Source organism: Raphanus sativus, chromosome 5, assembly GCF_000801105.2.
Source record: "Raphanus sativus cultivar WK10039 chromosome 5, ASM80110v3, whole genome shotgun sequence".
In the NCBI taxonomy this organism is placed as follows: domain Eukaryota; kingdom Viridiplantae; phylum Streptophyta; class Magnoliopsida; order Brassicales; family Brassicaceae; genus Raphanus; species Raphanus sativus.
In genome coordinates this window covers 1136288-1155553 of record NC_079515.1, presented here as the reverse complement: position 1 = coordinate 1155553, position 19266 = coordinate 1136288, and the positions used below count along the sequence as shown (strand labels likewise).

General features: G+C 38.1%; 5 protein-coding genes across 10 annotated transcripts in view; 2 read left to right on the top strand and 3 right to left on the bottom strand.

The window, feature by feature from the left end:
- The window catches only part of LOC130495028 (probable inactive leucine-rich repeat receptor-like protein kinase At3g03770), a 25652-nt gene extending 18115 nt beyond the window's left edge, over window positions 1-7537 (top strand). The window contains exons 1-10 of one of the 6 annotated variants that reach the window (XM_056985948.1): window positions 3756-4126; window positions 4237-4312; window positions 4433-5821; window positions 5896-6029; window positions 6107-6347; window positions 6429-6634; window positions 6711-6745; window positions 6823-6934; window positions 7023-7320; window positions 7414-7537. In XM_056985948.1, coding sequence (XP_056841928.1) covers window positions 4465-5821; window positions 5896-6029; window positions 6107-6347; window positions 6429-6634; window positions 6711-6745; window positions 6823-6934; window positions 7023-7320; window positions 7414-7436 — 2406 coding nt within the window. In that variant the 5' untranslated portion in view covers window positions 3756-4126; window positions 4237-4312; window positions 4433-4464 and the 3' untranslated portion in view covers window positions 7437-7537. Of the gene's footprint in view, window positions 1-3755; window positions 4145-4236; window positions 4316-4432; window positions 5822-5895; window positions 6030-6106; window positions 6348-6428; window positions 6635-6710; window positions 6746-6822; window positions 6935-7022; window positions 7321-7413 lie in introns of those variants that run through there. The other 5 variants (XM_056985947.1, XM_056985946.1, XM_056985945.1 and 2 more) reach the window with 5 other exon arrangements.
- Window positions 7538-7582: 45 nt separating this feature from the next.
- LOC130495029 (histone-lysine N-methyltransferase SUVR3-like) lies at window positions 7583-8895 on the bottom strand. The gene has a single exon (XM_056985950.1). The coding sequence runs from the start codon at window positions 8733-8735 to the stop codon at window positions 7671-7673; it is 1065 nt and encodes a 354-aa protein (XP_056841930.1). The 5' UTR covers window positions 8736-8895; the 3' UTR covers window positions 7583-7670.
- A 104-nt stretch (window positions 8896-8999) lies between these two features.
- LOC108861952 (cationic amino acid transporter 4, vacuolar) lies at window positions 9000-12896 on the top strand. The gene is made up of 14 exons (XM_018635951.2): window positions 9000-9548; window positions 9634-9835; window positions 9906-9990; window positions 10066-10206; window positions 10292-10410; window positions 10505-10601; window positions 10723-10895; window positions 10984-11050; window positions 11174-11332; window positions 11557-11740; window positions 11866-11974; window positions 12100-12212; window positions 12365-12440; window positions 12537-12896. Exons 1-14 carry the CDS (start codon window positions 9398-9400, stop codon window positions 12679-12681), a joined length of 1821 nt encoding a protein of 606 aa, XP_018491453.1. The 5' UTR covers window positions 9000-9397; the 3' UTR covers window positions 12682-12896.
- Window positions 12897-13826: 930 nt separating this feature from the next.
- Window positions 13827-15218, bottom strand: LOC108861956 (uncharacterized). The gene is made up of 7 exons (XM_056985934.1): window positions 15123-15218; window positions 15010-15047; window positions 14751-14906; window positions 14504-14674; window positions 14283-14384; window positions 14058-14197; window positions 13827-13972 (listed from the first exon to the last, which is right to left on the bottom strand). The coding sequence occupies exons 1-7, from the start codon at window positions 15126-15128 to the stop codon at window positions 13941-13943; spliced, it is 645 nt and encodes a 214-aa protein (XP_056841914.1). The 5' UTR covers window positions 15129-15218; the 3' UTR covers window positions 13827-13940.
- Window positions 15219-16847: 1629 nt separating this feature from the next.
- LOC108861954 (uncharacterized) lies at window positions 16848-18559 on the bottom strand. Its single transcript, XM_018635954.2, has 9 exons — window positions 18512-18559; window positions 18366-18415; window positions 18218-18260; window positions 18107-18141; window positions 17847-18002; window positions 17598-17768; window positions 17401-17508; window positions 17168-17307; window positions 16848-17068 (listed from the first exon to the last, which is right to left on the bottom strand). Exons 1-9 carry the CDS (start codon window positions 18530-18532, stop codon window positions 17037-17039), a joined length of 756 nt encoding a protein of 251 aa, XP_018491456.1. The 5' UTR covers window positions 18533-18559; the 3' UTR covers window positions 16848-17036.
- Between the last annotated feature and the right edge of the window lie 707 nt (window positions 18560-19266).

The window sequence follows — 19266 nt, the reverse complement described above, 5'->3', positions numbered from 1 at the left end:
AAGGAAGTAGTTACTCTTACCAAGTGAACTTGGTTTGATCGGGCCACATACATCTGTATGTATAAGTTCTAGTGGCTTTCTTGCTCTTGTCTCTGACTCCTTTGGAAAACTCATCTTGAATTGCTTTCCAAGTAAACACCCTTCACACACTTGATTTGGATGGTTGATGCAAGGTAATCCTTTCACCATCTCTTTCTTAGAAAGTAGTTCTAAGCCTCCAAAGTTGAGATGCCCAAATCGAAGATGCCAAAGCCAAGATTCCTCCTTGTAGCACATCTTGAGACATCGTGCAATGTCATTTTGAATGTTTAGGACAAACATTCTATTGCTTGACATTGGCACCTTTGTGATGAGATTATTTGCTTTATCTCTTAAAGAAAGGCTATTATCCTTTAGTCGAATGTCATAACCTTTCTCTAAGAGTTGTCCTAGGCTCAAGATGTTGGTCTTCATGCTTGGAATATAGTAAACATTGGAAATGAACTGATGATCTCCATTCTTCAAGCGGATGAGAATATTTCCTTTACCTTTCACCTCCATCTTCGATTCATCTCCCAAAGCCACATCGGTTTTCACCGATTCATCGAGCTCCACGAACATGCTTTTATTCCCACACATGTGGTTGCTTGCACCACTATCAAGGTACCACTTGTGAACCTCATTTGATTCATCCTTCTTGTAAGCCATCAATAGCATATCTTCTTCTTTACTCCTTTCTTCAACATAGTTGGACTTCTCTTCAACTCTATTGTTGTTTGGAGTTTTGCATTCAGAAGCATAATGTCCAAACCTTCCGCAACCATAGCATTTGATGCTTGATTTATCGTACCTTGATTTTGGATATCCTCTTCCACGACCTCTTGATGAATTCTCTCCTCTTTGATTGAAGCTTTCTTCATGTGGTCTCCAGCCTCGTCCATTGACACCACGACCTCGTCCTCGGAAATGACCACCACCACGTCTCGGATGATTTCGGCCAGCTTCTTCCTTTTGATCAATTCTCATCTTGAGAACTTGCTCCACAATATCTTCTTTCTTCTTCTTCTTTTCTTCATAAGCTTGTAATGATCCAAGAAGTTGCTCCATCGTCATAGTCTCCAAGTCTTTTGTCTCTTCAATCACGGTAACAATGTGCTCGAATTTTGAATCCAATGATCTAAGGACTTTCTCCATAATTCTCACCTCATCTAATTTCTCACCATTTCTCTTTAGGTTATTAGTAACCGTCAAGACTCTTGAGAAGTAATCTGAGATGAGCTCTCCTTCCTTCATTTGTAATGCTTCAAATTCTCCTCTTAGAGTTTGAAGTCGTACCTTCTTAACTTGTTCCGCTCCCTTGTAAGAAGTCCGAAGCTTTTCCCATGCTTCTTTGGATGTCTTTACACCAGTAACCTTCTCAAATGTATCTTCATATAATCCTTGATAGATTAGACAGAGAGCCTTCTTGTCTCTCTTTCTTGAATCTCTCAAACCATCCTTTTGAGTTTGAGATAGACCACCATCATTCTCCGGTTCATTGAAGCCTTTCTCAACTATCTCCCACACATCATGTGCTCCTAAGATAGCCATCATCCTAAGACTCCAATTGTCATAGTTGCTCTTAGTGAGCAATGGAACTTGGAGGGGAACACCATTGTTTGCCATCTTCAAAAGGAACTTGTAGCTCTGATACCACTTTGTTGGAATGAAAAACTTTATAGAAATGGAGAAAGTGTTTTAAGTGTTTGAAGAGAAAGAAACTTTATGAAGAAGAAAGCTTTTTATAACTTTGAAGAGGATTTCTTATTGCTTAGATGATTCTTACAAGCTTGGATTTCTTGATTTCTTGATGATACAAATGAAAGGAGGGTGGAGGTATTTATAGCCTCCATATTACAAAATATCTCAAATATTTTAAGTTTAAGTCTAGAGAATTCTACTTAAATATCTAGATTATTTTATACTAATTATCTAGATAATTCTATAAGAATATCTAGATTTTTATTTTGAGGAGGTTGATGATTATTCTAGATTTTGGGCTAAGTTTTGGGCTAAACATGATTAGAGAAATTATTAGCCCAATCCCAAATCAAGTTTACTTTTCAACAGTTACAATTACGACACACCTAACCGAAAATAAATAAATGAATCTAGTTGAACAAACCATCTAACCTAATTTATTACACCGCGATGCGAAAATGACACTCACCTCTAACGTACGTCTTACTTAACAGCATCATCATGCATCTAATGTGTACATATAACATAATGTTTCTATAAAATAAACTCATACTACTCCAGTTTCCGATACAGGTTGTACTGATATATGGATGGTTAGGACTTTTTTATTTGGATGGTTAGTATTAGTTTCTTTTCGTGTACCAAAGCGTAATTTTTCATTTATGGAGACTGGAAACAGTCGCATTTAATTTCGTGTACTCTGAAGTTGGCCAGTCGATTCTACGTTGCATCAGCCGTTTAACCTTCTTTTTCTCTTTCTAAACCATATGATTTCATACGACGTTGCTGATACGTAACCAACAGAAACAAAAAACTAAACCAACAAACAAAATACAAAAAAATTAAAGGAATTTTGAGACTGAGAATTTGAATGCTAAGTTATTCGAAAAAGAAAATAAAAACTAATTGACCAACAAACAAAATATTTAGAAAGTTGAAGCAAAATTTAAATAGAACTAAATTCAAGTATTAATTTATTCCAAAATTAAGCATAGGGAAAAAGTCTGATACAAGATGTACACGCATAAAACTAGCTAGTAGCTAGGTGGAATAAAATTTCAAAATATAAATCGTAAAAACTACAAGATAAAAAAAAAGAGTTTGGAAACGTCTGCTAAAACAATAAAATATAATGTACGTGAAACCGGATTTGGCTTGTGAATAGCCAAGAGAGATTAATTAAGCCATCCTGTGTCCGATGTCTGCATAATGTGTAATATGTGGTTGTGAACTGTTAGTGAATTTATTTGTTTAAAAAGTAGACGCAGTTAGCGAATAAACAATAACATGTGATCCAATTTTGTTATCGTATTACCTTTTTCTTTTCAAACAAATTTTGTAAAAGTAGCAGCATGGGATCCACATGTGTCACTTTATAAAGTCTGATGTGATCTTTTTGATGAAGATGCCACCGTGCCAAAGACTACATAACAGTCTGTGCCATAACTTCACTTTTTATTTTCACCTTAATATATTACTCTTCCAGATTTAAGTTCTGCATGGCTTCTTAGGTTAAGATCTTGTGTGTTGTCAAAAAAAAAAAAAATCTTGTGTAATATTTTGGTTGAATCAATGCAATCGTTTCGAGGGAAAAAAAAGAAGTTCTGCATGGATATGATTTCGATTTGATTAAAACTTGTAAGACCTGCTTCCGATATAAAGAAGCATATGTACACGATTTAAAATCTTATAAAAATAGTTCAATTCATCATTATGATCGTTACAGGGTTTAGCATAGCCATTAATGGATATACAGCTTTGGCCCGAGTGGGTTTTCTCGTTGGTCCCTGTTTTTCTTGAAAGTGATGATATAATATGAACATATTTAATACTGTGAAAATAATGTTGATAGCGATTCAACCCAAAAATATAAGAGAATACAACAAAATGTCGGACAGAGCCGGTGGGATTCCCTGTTCTAGTAATGCATGTGAACAATTTCAAGAATTTTTTATTGTCAAAAAAAAAATTTCAAGAACTTTTGTTTTTTTCTTTCTGAATAATATTTTTACTATATTTCATTTCCTCTTAATAATCATTTAAAATTCTTCTAGTTGTCTTCTACTCGTGATAGAGAGGAGGACCAGACTCTCTGTTGTCAGCTAGTGACAGTTTACTTAATCGTCTGGTTGCTAAAATGTTTTCTTCACATTGATTTTGCAAAACTTTTTGCTGTCTTTATAATATTTTTGTTGGGTTAAATTTTGTTCTCATAGTGTACTCTGTTTTATCCTTAAAGAACTAGAATCACTCGTGAAGGAATCTTGATTATTTTTAAAGCTCCTTGAGGAATTTTCTTGGGAACTTTTCACAATCTCTCCTATAAATCTAAGTTGCTACTTTTGTCTTAAAAAAGTAAAAAAAAAAATCAATATTCGTTTCGCAGTTCCTTGATAAGTTTGCAGAGGTATTTCTTCATCTCAAAGTAAACCATCTGTTCTCCCATCTCTCATTCATTCACCTTTTACTTTTTGATAAAACTGAAAAAAAATAACTTCCAAAAATAATCTCTCTTAGGGCTCAAAATTTTCCAGCATTTCTTATTTCTGCTAGGTGTCTTGAGGAGGAGAATAATCTCTAATCTCTAAACCAGGTGGTGAGTTCTTCCTGTTTCTCAGGAATTTACATGCAAAAACTATCTAACTTTTTCTCTGTTTTTCAGTACTTCTTTCTATAAATGTGGTTCATGAAGTTAATGTGTCTCTCTATGCAGGTGTTGATGATAATGATGATGCCTATGTGATTATGGTCTTGTGTGTGGCTATGGAGAAACACTTTTGTGGCTTGCCATTACTGCTTCTGGTTCTGCTTTTAGCCTCTATTGATGGAACAACACAGCTCCAATCATCTCAATCTCAAACCCTCTTGAGGCTTCAGCAGCTTCTCTACTACCCCAAAGTCTTAACCAGCTGGAACAACTTTACAGATTTCTGCAACTCCGAGCCAAACTCCTCCCTAACCGTTGTCTGCTACGAAGATAGCGTAACGCAGCTTCACATCACAGGAGACAGAAGAGGTCATATGTTACCAAAGAGTTTCTCAATAGACTCGTTTGTCACTACTCTCGCTAAGCTCCCTGATGTCAAAGTCCTCACCCTTGTGTCCCTAGGGTTATGGGGTCGGTTACCTGAGAAAATCAACCGTTTGTCCTCGTTGGAGATACTCAATGTGAGTTCTAACTTCCTCTTTGGAACTATTCCGCATGAACTCTCCTCGCTAGCTAGCCTTCAGACACTTATACTCGATGAGAACATGTTTTCTGGTCTTGTACCGGATTGGATTGGTTCTTTACCGAGTTTAGCTGTGTTGAGCTTCAGAAATAATGCTTTCAACGGCTCATTGCCTTCTTCACTGAGTACCTTCTCAGGTCTTAGAGTTCTTGCTCTAGCTAATAACCGGTTTAGTGGAGCTTTACCTGACTTAAGCCATTTGACAAACCTTCAAGTGCTTGATCTTGAATCAAACTCTTTTGGACCGATGTTTCCTCGGTTAAGTCACAGGCTGGTTACTCTTATACTCAGGAAGAACATGTTTAGGTCTGCAGTATCATCCCAAGAAGTGAGCTCTTTGTATCAGCTTCAGCATTTGGATCTTTCATTCAACACATTCGTTGGTCCGTTTCCTACTTCCTTGATCTCTCTCCCTGCCATAACCTACTTGAACATTTCACACAATAAACTCACCGGGCGGCTTTCCACGAATCTCTCTTGCAACTCACAGCTGATGTCTGTTGATCTATCATCAAATCTTCTCACAGGAAGCTTGCCTGATTGTCTTAAACCGAGCTCCAGAGCTAGCAGAGATGTTGTCTACGCAGGAAACTGTTTGGCTACTGAAAATGAAGACCAGCGTCCAGTTTCATTCTGTAGCAATGAAGCTCTTGCTGTTGGGATCTTACCACAGAGGAGGAACAGATCAGCTTCCAAGTTAGGTATTGCCTTAGGTGTAACCGCAGGCATCCTAGGGTTAGTTCTCCTCGCTGGTGCAGTGTTTATAGTTCGTAGGAGGATTAGTGCTAAGAGGATAGAAACAAAAGCCTCACCAAGATTGATCAAAGAGAATGCTTCAATGGGATACACATCAAAACTACTCTCAGATGCAAGTAAGAAAAAAATATAATTTCATATTATTTGTCACACATTTCAAATATTAAGTGTTATTGGTTACTTGCGAAAGGGTATATCTCTCAAACAATGAAGCTAGGAGCGCTTGGTCTTCCAGCTTACAGGACATTCTCACTAGAAGAGCTTGAGTATGCTACAAATAACTTTGAGTCCTCTGCTTTCATGGGTGAAGGTTCTCAAGGACGGGTTAAAAAGCTTCAAGTTGTCTTTTGTTTCCAAGTTCTGAAAGTGTGATTACTTATGTTTAGCTTGTTTATGTTCAGATTTATAGAGGGAGGTTGAAGGATGGATCATTTGTGGCAATTAGATGTTTGAAAATGAAGAAAAGCTGCAGCACTCAGAACCTGATGCATCACATTGAGCTCATTGCTAAGCTGAGGCACCGTCATTTGGTTAGTGTGCTAGGGCACTGTTTTGAGTGCTACTTAGATGATTCAACAGTCAGCAGAATGTTCTTCGTCTTTGAGTATGTCCCAAATGGAGAACTCAGGAGCTGGATCTCTGGTATGATATTAAAGCATGATGTCTTGAGAACATGATCAATTATTATTATATGTTTTTTCTAACTTCACTGTTCTTTGTTAGATGGGCATATGGGAAGGTTGCTTACTTGGGAACAACGCATAAGCGTAGCGATTGGTGTAGCAAAAGGGATCCAGTTCTTGCATACTGGTATCGTCCCTGGTGTTTATGACAACAACCTGAGAATAACAGACGTTTTGCTTGACAGTAACCTCGCTGCTAAAATCAGTAGCTATAACCTTCCTTTACTTGTGGAAGGTCTTGGAAAGGTAAATGATGTTTAAGTCTATGTCTTGTTTGTTTCTTGAATCCTTTTGTTGAATCTGTTTTGCTTTCCTTTATAAGGTGGGGCAAGTAGCATCAAGAAAAGGCACTCCAAGGTGTGCAAAATCTTCTTGTCTTTTCGATTTTTTATTTTGAATTAACTTGCATGGTTTAATCCTCTGTTTCTCATCAGCAACGAAGATGAAGATAAAGTAGATATCTATGACTTTGGAGTGATCTTGCTTGAACTTATAGTGGGAAGACCATTGAAAGCAAAGGGTCAAGTCGATGTTCTAAAAGAGCAGGTAAAGCCAGTGTATGTATATAGCTAGAAACTTAATTGCAATCATCTACTTCAAAAGAAAAAAAAACTGTTATTGTTTTCCCCATTAGTTACAAGCAAGCATCTCGGCGGATGCTGGAGCGCGTAGGAGCATGGTGGATCCAACGGTACACAGAACATGCTCAGACCAATCACTGAAGACAGTGATGGAGATATGTGTAAGATGTCTCCTCAAAGACCCTTTAGAACGTCCTTCCATCGAAGATGTCCTGTGGAATCTTCAGTTCGCTTCTCAAGTCCAAGAAGGTTGGCTACAAAACAGCAATCCCCCTAGCATCCGCGGCTCGCCTTCTCCTGCAGCTTCCTCTCGTTTACACATAACAACACTCGAATCACCCCGAGATTCAGGTAATAGTTTTAAATACGAGAGTTGAGACTAAATAATGAGTTTCTTGATCTGAGATTCTTATTGTGTTTTGTGTGTGTGGCTGTAAATTGTAGGATATGAAGAGCATGAGAGGTAGAGGAGACAATGAGTTTTTGGGTTGTTGGTCCGTTGTGAGTTCTTGTTCACTACCCTATGTAGAGGAACCTAACTCCCATCTAATATCTATTAGACAAATCATAGTTTCTTGTTTTCAAAAAATTACTCTGTTTTTGCTACCAATGATCAAAGCTGTTAATAGAGTACATTAGTACTTACTCAAGAACCAATAATTTGTCAAAATGTATCGTTGAATTTAGACATAAACATAAGATCAGGTGTTCTCAGAAGGCAATGTTCCAAAACAGCATGAACTACCACAAGAGCAACTCAACTCGTTGTCCCCCGCGCTCTTCCCGGGAGCAGCGAGACGTACATCTCCGTAACTGAAACTCAACTCCTCACCAGCAACAACATCCCTCGCTGCAAAGAAACAGAGGCGAGGAAGCAAAGCCCCCGCGCTTCTCAGTAATACAGTCGAAAGGTTTCCTCCGTCGCAAGAATGGTTAATGAACCTAGCAACGTTCCCTATACTCGTGGCGTCGATGTTTAATCTCAAGCAAGCTCGCCCCGAAGGTAGATGCTCGCGTATGACTAGAAGAGCCGAAGAGAAGGATCGCTCCGTTGACGACCTGAGTTTGTCGTAGATGGTTTGACGTCTGCGTGCTTCAGCTGTTGTCAACAGCTCACCTGCGTATTCGCAGATGAACTGGCCTTTCTTGATGAGCTGATCAGAGCACAAGCACCAACCTTTCTTCTCGTCTCTTACAACCTTCAGACGAACCGAGATACCTTTTTGAGTGACCCGGTTTGGACAATCCGACCCGCATCCACAACCCGATCCACATTCATTAGCTATCTCCTCAGTGCCTGCTAAGCACTCGCAGTATCCTTCCTCGCATCTCTCGCACTCGCATCCATACATACTATCACTATCCACTAGACTACTCACCTCAAATCGTCCGTTCACCGAATCAATAAAAGTTCTCGACTTTGATCCCCACCAGTGGCGCGGAGGAAGTGGAGAGGTGGCGGGGATCTGGAAAGGCGTGTAGAGGAAGTCGGCGTAGCGTTTGGAGTCGACGGCGTTGAGGAAGGGGACGGGGAGGGGCTCGAGGGAACGTGCGGCGTCGAGGGATCGAAGGAGAGTGAGGGATCTGGAGATAAAGGATAGGGCTTTGCAGGTTTGAGAGACGGAGGCGAGCTCTCGAGGGTCTAGCCACGGGAGGATCAAGTCGGCGCATCGGAGAAAGTGATTATCGGTGACCGGAGGAACGATGGACTGAGATTCTCCGAGATGACGACGAGGCTTCTTCTTCGGTAGCGACTGTTTCTCCATTCTCCAGAAGCCCAATGAGAAAAAGAAAGTTTTTTTTTTCTGCCAGGACAATTGTTTAAAGTTGGTGACTTTATTACACGACCGTTCAAACTCTCATCAGAAGCATCTGTCTTGAGAAATTTTTATTCGAAAAAGGCGATTAATTTCGGACATGCCATTGCCACCGACGCAAACACTCATCATCAATAAAAAAACTGAGTTAGGAATCAAATATGGCTGTATTTAGTTTATATTTAACTCAAAATCTACAAAAACAATCTGAAGATTGAAAGAAAATTCTAATTCTAAAGAAAAAATAACATTCACAAAACTTGCTATCTATATATAGCAGATATCCTCCTAGATTAGATACTAACAAATGGCCCAGCATCCTAGTTAGGTTAAGATTCAATCAAACAAAGAATCTTTGTTTTGACAACAAAAACAAAGAGACCCAAACAAGAAGAGAATATCTTTGGATTAAAATCATTAAAAAAGAAAATCACAAAACTTTATCTGACATCATCAGGAATCTTTGTTTTCTTTTTCTATTAACCTTTGTCTCAAAAGTTAGAATCGTGCACGCCTCTCGAAGTTATCTCCGGCTAATCTGGATTGATACATTTTTCAAGGAGGCAAAGGTTTTAACTTTTCTTGGAAATTCAATTCCTTTTTGTGCTGACATGAACGAGAAGGGTGGTTCAAGCAAGTGTTCATGGGGTTTCAATAGTCTTGTAAGAAGAAAACAAGTTGATTCTGCTCATCCCAAAAACGACCATGGACATCATCATCAGCTTGCCAAGAAACTAACAGCCGTTGATCTTGTAGCTATTGGTATGAGGCACAGATCCTTACTTTGTGGAACCAACTAGCATTTGTGTTTGTTTGATTGTGTTTCCTTTAATTTTTTTTTCAAAAGGAGTTGGAACAACAATAGGAGCAGGAGTGTATATTCTTGTGGGAACTGTAGCTAGGGAACACACAGGACCTGCTCTTGCTGTTTCCTTCTTCATCGCTGGTGTAGCAGCTGCTCTCTCCGCTTGTTGTTATGCTGAGCTTGCTTCTCGTTGCCCATCTGCTGGGAGTGCTTATCACTATGCATACATATGTCTTGGAGAAGGGTATGGAATTGACTCTAGTGGTAAACAATATGCTTAAAGCTGAGACTCTCTTGTTGTTGTTGTTTCATAGGATTGCTTGGTTAGTTGGTTGGGCACTGGTGTTGGATTATACTATTGGTGGATCGGCTATTGCACGTGGAATATCTCCAAATCTGGTAATTCCCTTTTGAGTTATATATGTGTAAATGGTTTCTTGTTGATTTAATTCTGATCGGTGTGTTTTGCTTTAGGCATCTTTTTTTGGAGGGTTAGACAAACTTCCTGTGTTCTTAGCTCGGCAAACCATACCCGGACTTGGTATTGTGGTTGATCCATGTGCAGCACTGTTGATCATGATTGTTACAATCCTACTATGCTTTGGGATAAAGGAGGTACTTACATTTGTGATGAAATTCATTTCAGGATTATTACATCGTTTTAACAGTTTGTACTGCCGGTTTAATTTTGTCTTGACAGAGCTCATTAGTACAAGCAATTGTAACATCAGTGAATGTTTGCACCTTGGTTTTCATCATAGTAGTTGGTGGATATACAGCTTTCAAGACTGGTTGGGTTGGTTATGATCTTTCCAGTGGGTAATTAGCCTATTCTTATTCTTCCTTTGAGCTTTAGTTTTGTGTCAAATAATTATTTTAAAGAGTTAATATTTTTTGGTTCTTTTCTTCAAAGGTATTTTCCTTTTGGATTAAATGGGATACTCGCCGGAGCTGCTGTAGTATTCTTCTCATACATTGGATTTGATACCGTCACTAGCACAGCTGAAGAGGTATACAGTCTATTGAATAATAGAACTCATTTTAAAGATTCTGTATAGAGTTCACTAGTTGTGTAATAAGAGTATGTTTGGTCTTGGTTAAGTTCTTAAACTTTTGGTATTGCTACAACAGGTCAAAAATCCTCAAAGGGATCTTCCATTGGGCATTGGGATTGCATTACTGATATGCTGCATTTTATATATGCTTTTATCAGTAGTTATTGTTGGATTGGTCCCATACTATACCTTGGATCCTGATACTCCTATCTCCTCAGCATTTGGAGACAGTGGAATGCAATGGGCAGCGTAAGCGTGATACATCTCATTAGACTCCAATCTCTCAACTTCATGAGAGTGAATATAACAGACATACTACTTCCGTTTTTTTTTTCAGGTACATCTTAACTACTGGAGCAATAACTGCTCTGTGCGCTAGTTTGTTGGGTTCGCTTCTGGCTCAGGTACTAACCAATTCTTATTGCTCTAAGAAGTCCAAGTTCAAACTTTGCCAATGCTAGGATTCATGTGGTTCATGGTAATGCACACATGTAATTTTGATAGTGCTTTGTGATTTCTTTTACCAGCCGCGGATCTTCATGGCAATGGCTAGGGACGGATTGTTGCCAGCTTTCTTTGCAGAAATTGACCCACGGACTCAAGTACCGGTGAAAAACACAATAGTCATTGGTGTGCTGGCCGCTTCCCTGGCATTTTTCATGGATGTTTCACAGTTGTCCGAGATGGTAAGCTAATCTTTGCCTATATTACATGTCTCACTGTGGAAGTATTCTTACCTACAACTAGTGGCAAATTGAAAGTAGATGTCTCATTGATTAGTATAGTGTTTGATTTTGAGGACTTAATTCTATTTAATGAATAGTAGAATATTGATTTTGAGTTGAAATTCAATTTTATTGTGATAAAAAGATCTTTCTCTTTGTAACTCACATCGTTATTCATTCATCAGGTTAGTGTAGGTACGCTGATGGCTTTCACTGCTGTAGCAGTCTGTGTGCTAGTTCTTAGATATGTACCACCATATGGTGTTCCCCTGCCATCCTCCGATGAAAGTAGGCTGCAAACTGAACGTTTTCTTGTGGATGCTATAGAATCATCTGATTCTCCTCTACTTGGCGTTGAAACAGCTCGAGGTACTAATATGCGCTAATTCATGTGGTTACCTTTTTGTATATGTTATTTAAGATGAGACTGTAATAAAATGTGCTCAATCTTTACAGTCTTTCATCTGCATTTGTTAATTTTTTTCATTGAACAGATGAAAAGTACTTTGGAAAGAGAAGAAAAATTGCTGCCTGGAGTATAGTTCTTGTGTGCATAGGTGTCTTAGGCCTTTCTTCAGCAGCTTCTGCTGAGCGTCTTCCAAGGTTGGTTCATCATCTGATACCTTATGTCTGTATACATGTGTCTGTCTAGTTGAGGTGGATCGCTTGAACTAATATCGCTCGTCTGGTTTATATCCTCTAATGAGTTTTCTTCTTAACCTTGACAGTTTTCCTCGGTTCACAATGTGTGGTGTCAGTGCAGCCATCTTACTTGGCAGTTTGATTACTCTTGGTTGCATCGATGAGGATGATGAAAGGCACAACTTTGGACACCAAGGAGGTAAGATCTGAGGCTTATGCCTTTTGTTTCTTATTCATACAGCACAAAAAAAAGAGAGAAATCTAGTTGAATATAAGATGCTGCAAGCTTGGATTGGTGCCTCAGTTTCTTTAGAGTTGCTGCGTGCTTAACTCTATTTGATTCAATTTCAGGGTTTCTCTGCCCATTCGTTCCATATCTTCCTGTTCTCTGCGTTTTGATCAACACCTACTTGATCATCAACATTGGGTGAGTGAGTTTGATATTGAGCATCATGAATATATATGAATCCAATCCAAATTGGATCTTTCTAAAAAAACACTGTTGGTATTTTTGTAATGGCAGAGTTGGGACATGGATCAGGGTCTTGATATGGCTGCTTGTTGGAAGCATGATCTATCTCTTCTATGGCCGGTCTCATAGTTTACTGAACAGTGCAGGATATGTTCCAACAACTTGTACAGAGAAAACAACAGATCATCTTCCTTGAGTTTGATGATTCATAGCAATGCTGATGGGGCTTCAGCTCAAGCTTTAGTTGTTGCTGAAGTAAGCATTTAAAGAGAGTTAAAATGGCATTTAAAAAGAGTTGTACATATGGCACAAGAGTAAACATATGCCAATATATACAAGATTTTCATGTACATTGTTTAGTCATTCTAAATGTACATCTCTTTTTATGCCAAATCCAGCAACTTGCTTGAACATCAGTGAAAATTGGGAAAAGTGTGAAAGATTTAGACATGAACATTAAACATTTGACAAAAGTAATTTGAAGATGTTTTAGTCAAAAACATTAAAATATAAGATAACCTAAACGAGCTGTATAAATTTGCAAGTGAAGACAACAAAAAGAAAGGATGTAATGACTAAGAATCTCTCAACATATGTTGTCTTAAAATGATAATCCTCCTCCACACCAGTCTTGGCAACATATATTCATAAGAAAAGATAACATGCTACTTATCTCACATCTTTCCAGCTCCCAAACAAAAAACAAGAATCAACATTATTCAAGTCTCACCTGTGATCCCGTTGGAAGAAACTCTCCTCCTTTCGTAATGAGTCTTCACAAGAAACGGATATGAACACACTGAACCTGGTTGCATACACTAGCTGATAGTAGCTTCACCGTTGACTAAGCTGCCTCTTATCTTATGATTAGATGCAGATGTGGGGGTAATGGTTCGCAATTCCGAAAGGGTCCAGAGTCACTGCGAGGGATGATATTGTTGCGAAGAAGGTTGTAAGAACAACATAGAGCATTGAAGAGCAAAGCCTCTCAAGGACTTTAGAAACCTTCAAAAGGATTACAAAACGAATTGTGAAAGACTGAAAGTGCAACTTAATTGTTGGAAGCTGCGTTTGCCAATAGAGCTATACATAGATTTGGAAAAGAGACTTGATAATCTGGAAAACAAAACCATGATCAACGGTTACGGTGGACAAGGGGGAACCGAGGCCTTGGATCAGTATTGCATTTTGTGGAAACATAGATATTAAGCTTAAGTCTTTTTAAGTTACTAAAAACTTGATTGGACAACCAAGTTTGTCATATTGTTTTTACAATGTTTTATCATAAAACTCAGCACACAAGAAAATAAACATAACATATAAAATCCAGACAAAACATAACATGACAAGTAGTTAATAACACGGGAGAGAGAGAGAGCATTTTTTAGAGAGAGAGAGAGCATTTCTAATCCGTAGTCTTGATCATCTTCTGATTTCTCCTCACATAGAACAGGTTTAAGCAGCTTTCTTACCCAAAGCGAACCTAGCTGAAACAAACAAACAAAGAGACGCAATGAATCTTTTGTTTCTCAAAGAAAGAAAAAAAAAAGAAAAGAATAAAAGGTAACGTACCAGCGCTAGATAAGCCACACCTCACCAATTTTATTGGGAGGACCGTTTTGACTGAAATTTTAGAGCCTCGTACAGAAGTTCCGCTAAATTTCAGAGCCTTGACCATATTATCTAGTCCAAAGATAACAACGAGAGCTGTGCTGCAAAAACTCAAACAAGGGTGGCTGTAGTTAGCAAGTGATAAAAATTAACCAGCAAACTTGGTGGGACGAAGAAAACACTCACCCGTTAGAGGAAGTCATAACACCGGAGTCAGGTAAGAACTCAAGTAGCATCTTATCGACATCATCGTCATCAAGGGAAGGATCAAATCCTGTAATTTTCAACCTATATATATATATATATATATATAGAGAGAGAGAGAGATATCATATTATCAACATGACACACACGGATACAATTAATTCTCCATTAATAAATAAGAAAAAAAAAAGAATCCAACTTACGTGCGCTGTAGCATATCGTCTGAGGGATTGGTAGGAGGAAAGACATGGTCAAGGTGATGGTCTTCAAAAGGGTAAGACTTAATTTCTAAAATACGCCCTTCTCCCATGTCACTTCCCTCAAGCTTCAACGCTTCTGCTTCATATTCTTCATAAACATAGATAAAGCCGTAACTGTAAAAAAAAAAAGAAAGAAGAGATTATTATAGACTAAGCAGCAGCAGCATAGTGATCAGACAAATAACCTTACCTGCAGAGGGCGCGAGTGTCGAAGTCTACGGGAACATCAGCATGTATTAACGTTATTCCACGTGATGCGAAGTGTTTTCTCAGAGCCTCTTCCACATCCTCCCTTGGAGTAGGAGGGGACGTGTCGTATCCCTTGACCACCATCCTCCTAATAATGCTATATATATTGCAAAGGATATTAATTAATTAAATACCGAATTAATGATCTCTCTATCTATCTAATTAGATATACAAATAATCTAGGAGGAAAAGAGACGAACCTGCTCCCTGCGTAACTATCGTCGCCCAATTTCGGAAACTAAAAGGTAAATAACATGTAATCAGAGGTATCAAGAAACAACTAATTTCGAAAGCGATTGATAAGAATAATTACTTTCATCTTGGACCAATATCCCCCGAGCCTTATCTCATGAATGCTGTTGCAAAAGAATTTAAATAATTAATCACCACCATTTATTGAACTTATATCTAATTTACAGATACAAAAATCTCAGAAAAAAGAGAAACGAACCTCCTGCGTTTTGGAATCTCTGCATCACTACTACCCTTCGATTCCAGACCACCCTACGTTGTTGTTACATTCGATCTTAATCAGAAACAATCCTACGAAGAAGAAGAAGAAGAATTAACCATTTCATTGAGAAAGCGAAGAAGAGGAATTACTTTGTTCGTGGATTCGTCCATGCCCACTGCTGCGCTAGGTTTTTCGAGAGGCGCGATGAAGTTGATATTTTGTTTTCAAAAATCTAGGGATTTTTGGTCTTTATATATAGACTCTCTCTCTAGATGTCAAAAAAAAAATAGACTCTCTCTCGACCTTTTTGGGCCGTAACTATCCTTCTCGTTGGGTCTTCATTTTAGTTTAGGCCTGTACGAGGCCCATTTACTCATATTCCTCTTTCCCTAGCATATTCTTTTTGCAAAAGATGGGGATCGGATCCCATCTTTTTTTTTTTGTCGTCGTAGGACTATTGTGTTTGAAATACAGCATAAAATGTATGACTCTATTTTATTATAGGGTCCCTTTATTATAATAGAAGACTAGTTGATAGAGATATCAAACAGATTATCACGTCTCAATCCGTTCCAGATCGCAGCAGGATTTTCTTCAATCGGGTCACAGTGGGTTAGGTCCGCACGGACTGCCGTTTCTAAAATGGCTGTCCAACCAAACCTGTCCCGCTATATGTATAATAAGTATTTGCGGTCGGTCCACGGGACATATCATACACGCAGCAAAACGCTTCGACCCACTCCAAAACATTTCAGGCCACTTTGCATTATGATTCAAATTGTTGATTTAACTAGATATGAGTCATCAGCCATTGATTTGTTTTTTTCTATTCAAAACAATAGTTGTAGTTACTTTTGTCACGTCCAAAACATATTAACATATCAAGTAAAGATAATTACAGAAGGTATTATTAGCTTATAACTCATAACCAATGCTTTAGTTTGTTGAATCTAAAAATTAAATAAAATCAAATACCAAATCAAAACTACTAATCCCAAATTAAACAAAAAGAGAAAATCAAATCAAAACACCGCCAAAGCCCGAACCGTCATAGCCAGAAATAGAGTCGTCATTGACGGAGTTTGACTCATCATCACCGAAGCTCGAATCATCAACGGCAGATATGAACACACTGAACCTGGTTGCATACACTAGCTGATTGTAGCTTCACCGTTGACTAAGCTGCCTCTATCGTCTTCGTTGCTACTGCTATTGCTTTTCATTGGCATGTCACCAGCGGATGCTCTTCTTACATCTTTCTTCTTACTCTGTCAAGTGTCGACTTTCTTGAATCCAATCCAAGTCTAGTTTTGACGATGTGTATGATGACAGGCAAAATAGATGTGTAACCTTTGCTCGGTATTGTAAAACATTTTGTCGTGAAATTACAATTTGGTTTATTTATTTTAATGTATGATGAGATGTAGACATGAAAAATATTAAGATTATTTTTTGCGGAAAATAATAACATTTGAATAAACTGATTATCCCGGTTTTATTATTTGCTAAAATTTGTCCCTGTTTTAGCTTGATTGGACAACCAAGTTTTTCATATTGTTTTTACAATGTTTTATCATAAAACTCAGCACACAAGAATATAAACATAACATATAAAATCCAGACAAAACATAACATTTTCGACGAGCGAGGCATTGCATGACAAGTAGTTAGTAACACGGGAGAGAGAAAGCATTTTCTAGAGAGAGAGAGAGAGAGAGCATTTCTAATCCGTAGTCTTGATCATCTTCTGATTTCTCCTCACATAGAACAGGTTTAAGCTTCTTTCTTACCCAAAGCGAACCTAGCTGAAACAAACAAACAAAGAGACGCAATGCAATGAATGAAAGGTTTTTTACACTTTTGTTTCTCAAAGAAAAAAAAGAAAAGAATAAAAGGCAACGTACCTGCGCTAGATAAGCCACACCTCACCAATTTTTCTGGGAGGACCTTAGTGACTGCAATTTTAGAGCCGCGTACAGAAGTTCCGCTAAGTTTCAGAGCCTTGTCCATAGTATCTAGTCCAGAGATAGCAAGGAGAACTGAGCTGCAAAAAAAAAAACTCAAACAAGGGGTGGCTTTAGTTAGCAAGTGATAAAAAATTAACCAGCAAACTTGGTGGGAGGAAGAAAACACTCACCCGTTAGAGACAGTGATAATACCGGATTCAGGGTCAGGGATAAACTCAAGTAGCATCTTCTCGATATCATCCTTATCAAGGGAAGTATCAACTCCTGTAATTTTCAACCTATAGCAGGAGAGAGAGAGAGAGAGAGAGATCATATTATCAAACACGGTTACAATTAATTCTCCACTGAAAAAAAAGAATCAATTTACGTGCGCTGTTGGATATCGTCTGAGGGATTGGTAGGAGGAAAGACATGGTCAAGGTGATTGTCTTCAAAAGGGTAAGACTTAATTTCTAAAATACGTCCTCCTCCCATGTCACTTCCCCCAAGCTTCAACGCCTCTGCTTCATATTCTTCATATACATAGATAAAGCCGTAACTGTAAAAAAAAAAAAAGAGAGATTATTATAGACTAAGCAGCAGCAGCAGCAGCAGCATAGTGATCGAATAACCTTACCTGCAGAGGGTAAGAGTTTCGTAGTCTACGGGAACATAAGCATGTATTAACTTTATTCCACGTGATGCGAAGTGTTTCCTCAGAGCCTCTTCCACATCCACCCTATGAGTAGGAGGGGACGTGTCGTATCCCTTGACCACCATCCTCTTAATAATGCTATATATATATATTGCAAAAAGGATATTAATTAATTAATTACCGAATGATCTCTCTCTACATAATTAGATAATACAAATAATCTAGGAGGAAAAGAGACGAACCTGCTCCCTGCGTAACTATCGTTCAATTCCGGAACCTAAAAGTAAATAAGAAGATGTAATCAGAGGTATCAAGAAACAACTAATTTCGAGGCGATTGATAAGAATAATTACTTTGTACATCCTGGAACGATATCCCCCGGGCCTTACACCAAAGCTGTTGCAAAAAGAATTTTAAATAATTAATCACCGGTCATTTATGATCAATCTATCTTATCTAATAATTACAGATACAAAATCTCAGAAAAAAAGAGAAACGAACCTCCTGCGTTTTGGAATCTCTGCATCACTACCCTTCGATTCCAGACCACCCTACGTTGTTGTTACAATCGATCTTAATCAGAAACAATCCTACGAAGAAGAAGAAGAATTAACCATTTCATTGAGAAAGCGAAGAAGAGGAATTACTTTGTTCGTGGATTCGTCCATCGCCACTGCTGCGCTAGGTTTTTCGAGAGGCGCGATGAAATATTTTGTTTTCGAAATTTTTGGTCTTTATAGAGACTCTCTCTCGACCTTTTTGGGCCGTAACTATCCTTCTCGTTGGGTCTTTATTTTAGTTTAGGCCTGTACTAGGCCCATTTACTCATATTCCTCTTTCCCTAGCATATTCTTTTTGCAAAAGATCTTTTTTTTTTCTTTTTTTTTGGGAATTTTGCCAAAAGGAAAAAAAGAGTTATTTATTGTCTCCTTAGAATCACTAGGGGCACAGTCCCCGCGCAAGCGCGGGGCCGGATACGTAATTGATGTGCGGGGTAGTGTTGTGCGGGGCTGGATACGTAATTGATGTGCGGGGTAGTTTTGTGTACCGGTTTTGCCGAGTTTATTTTCTTAAACATTTGTTCTTTCGTATTGTCTATAAAGGCGATGAATGTAACATTGTAAGACATACCTTGATTTGGATGAAATTAGAATGACCGAAAAATTCATATGCGTTTTCATATCTTATATATTTGTAATGTTTTGATCACCATTAGCGTTATTAGTGTTTTCATGTTCAAAAGTTGAGGTTTATGAGATTGATCAGTATTTATTTAATAATTGTTAGTAGAAATTAAAAAAAGGAAAAAAAGAAAAGATATAAAAATTGGTTCTAAAAATTAACAATTTATAAATTAAATTATTTTCTTATTTTACCCATGATTAATTTTGAGAATGTAGCA

Bases quoted from the DNA above. Each gene is read 5' to 3' on its own strand.
- LOC130495029 (XM_056985950.1), bottom strand. From the start codon at position 8,735: ATGGAGAAACAGTCGCTACCGAAGAAGAAGCCTCGTCGTCATCTCGGA.
- LOC108861952 (XM_018635951.2), top strand. From the start codon at position 9,398: ATGAACGAGAAGGGTGGTTCAAGCAAGTGTTCATGGGGTTTCAATAGT. The intron at 10,896-10,983 runs GTAAGCGTGATA...TTTTTTTTTCAG, and splicing joins AGTGGAATGCAATGGGCAGC to GTACATCTTAACTACTGGAG. The intron at 11,333-11,556 runs GTAAGCTAATCT...TTCATTCATCAG, and splicing joins TTTCACAGTTGTCCGAGATG to GTTAGTGTAGGTACGCTGAT.
- LOC108861956 (XM_056985934.1), bottom strand. The intron at 14,907-15,009 runs GTTCGTCTCTTT...CAATATATATAG, and splicing joins GATAGTTACGCAGGGAGCAG to CATTATTAGGAGGATGGTGG. The intron at 14,385-14,503 runs GTAAGTTGGATT...ATATATATATAG, and splicing joins GACGATATGCTACAGCGCAC to GTTGAAAATTACAGGATTTG.
- LOC108861954 (XM_018635954.2), bottom strand. From the start codon at position 18,532: ATGGACGAATCCACGAACAAA. The intron at 18,416-18,511 runs GTAATTCCTCTT...ACAACAACGTAG, and splicing joins TGGACGAATCCACGAACAAA to GGTGGTCTGGAATCGAAGGG. The intron at 18,142-18,217 runs GTAATTATTCTT...ATTTACTTTTAG, and splicing joins ATCGTTCCAGGATGTACAAA to GTTCCGGAATTGAACGATAG.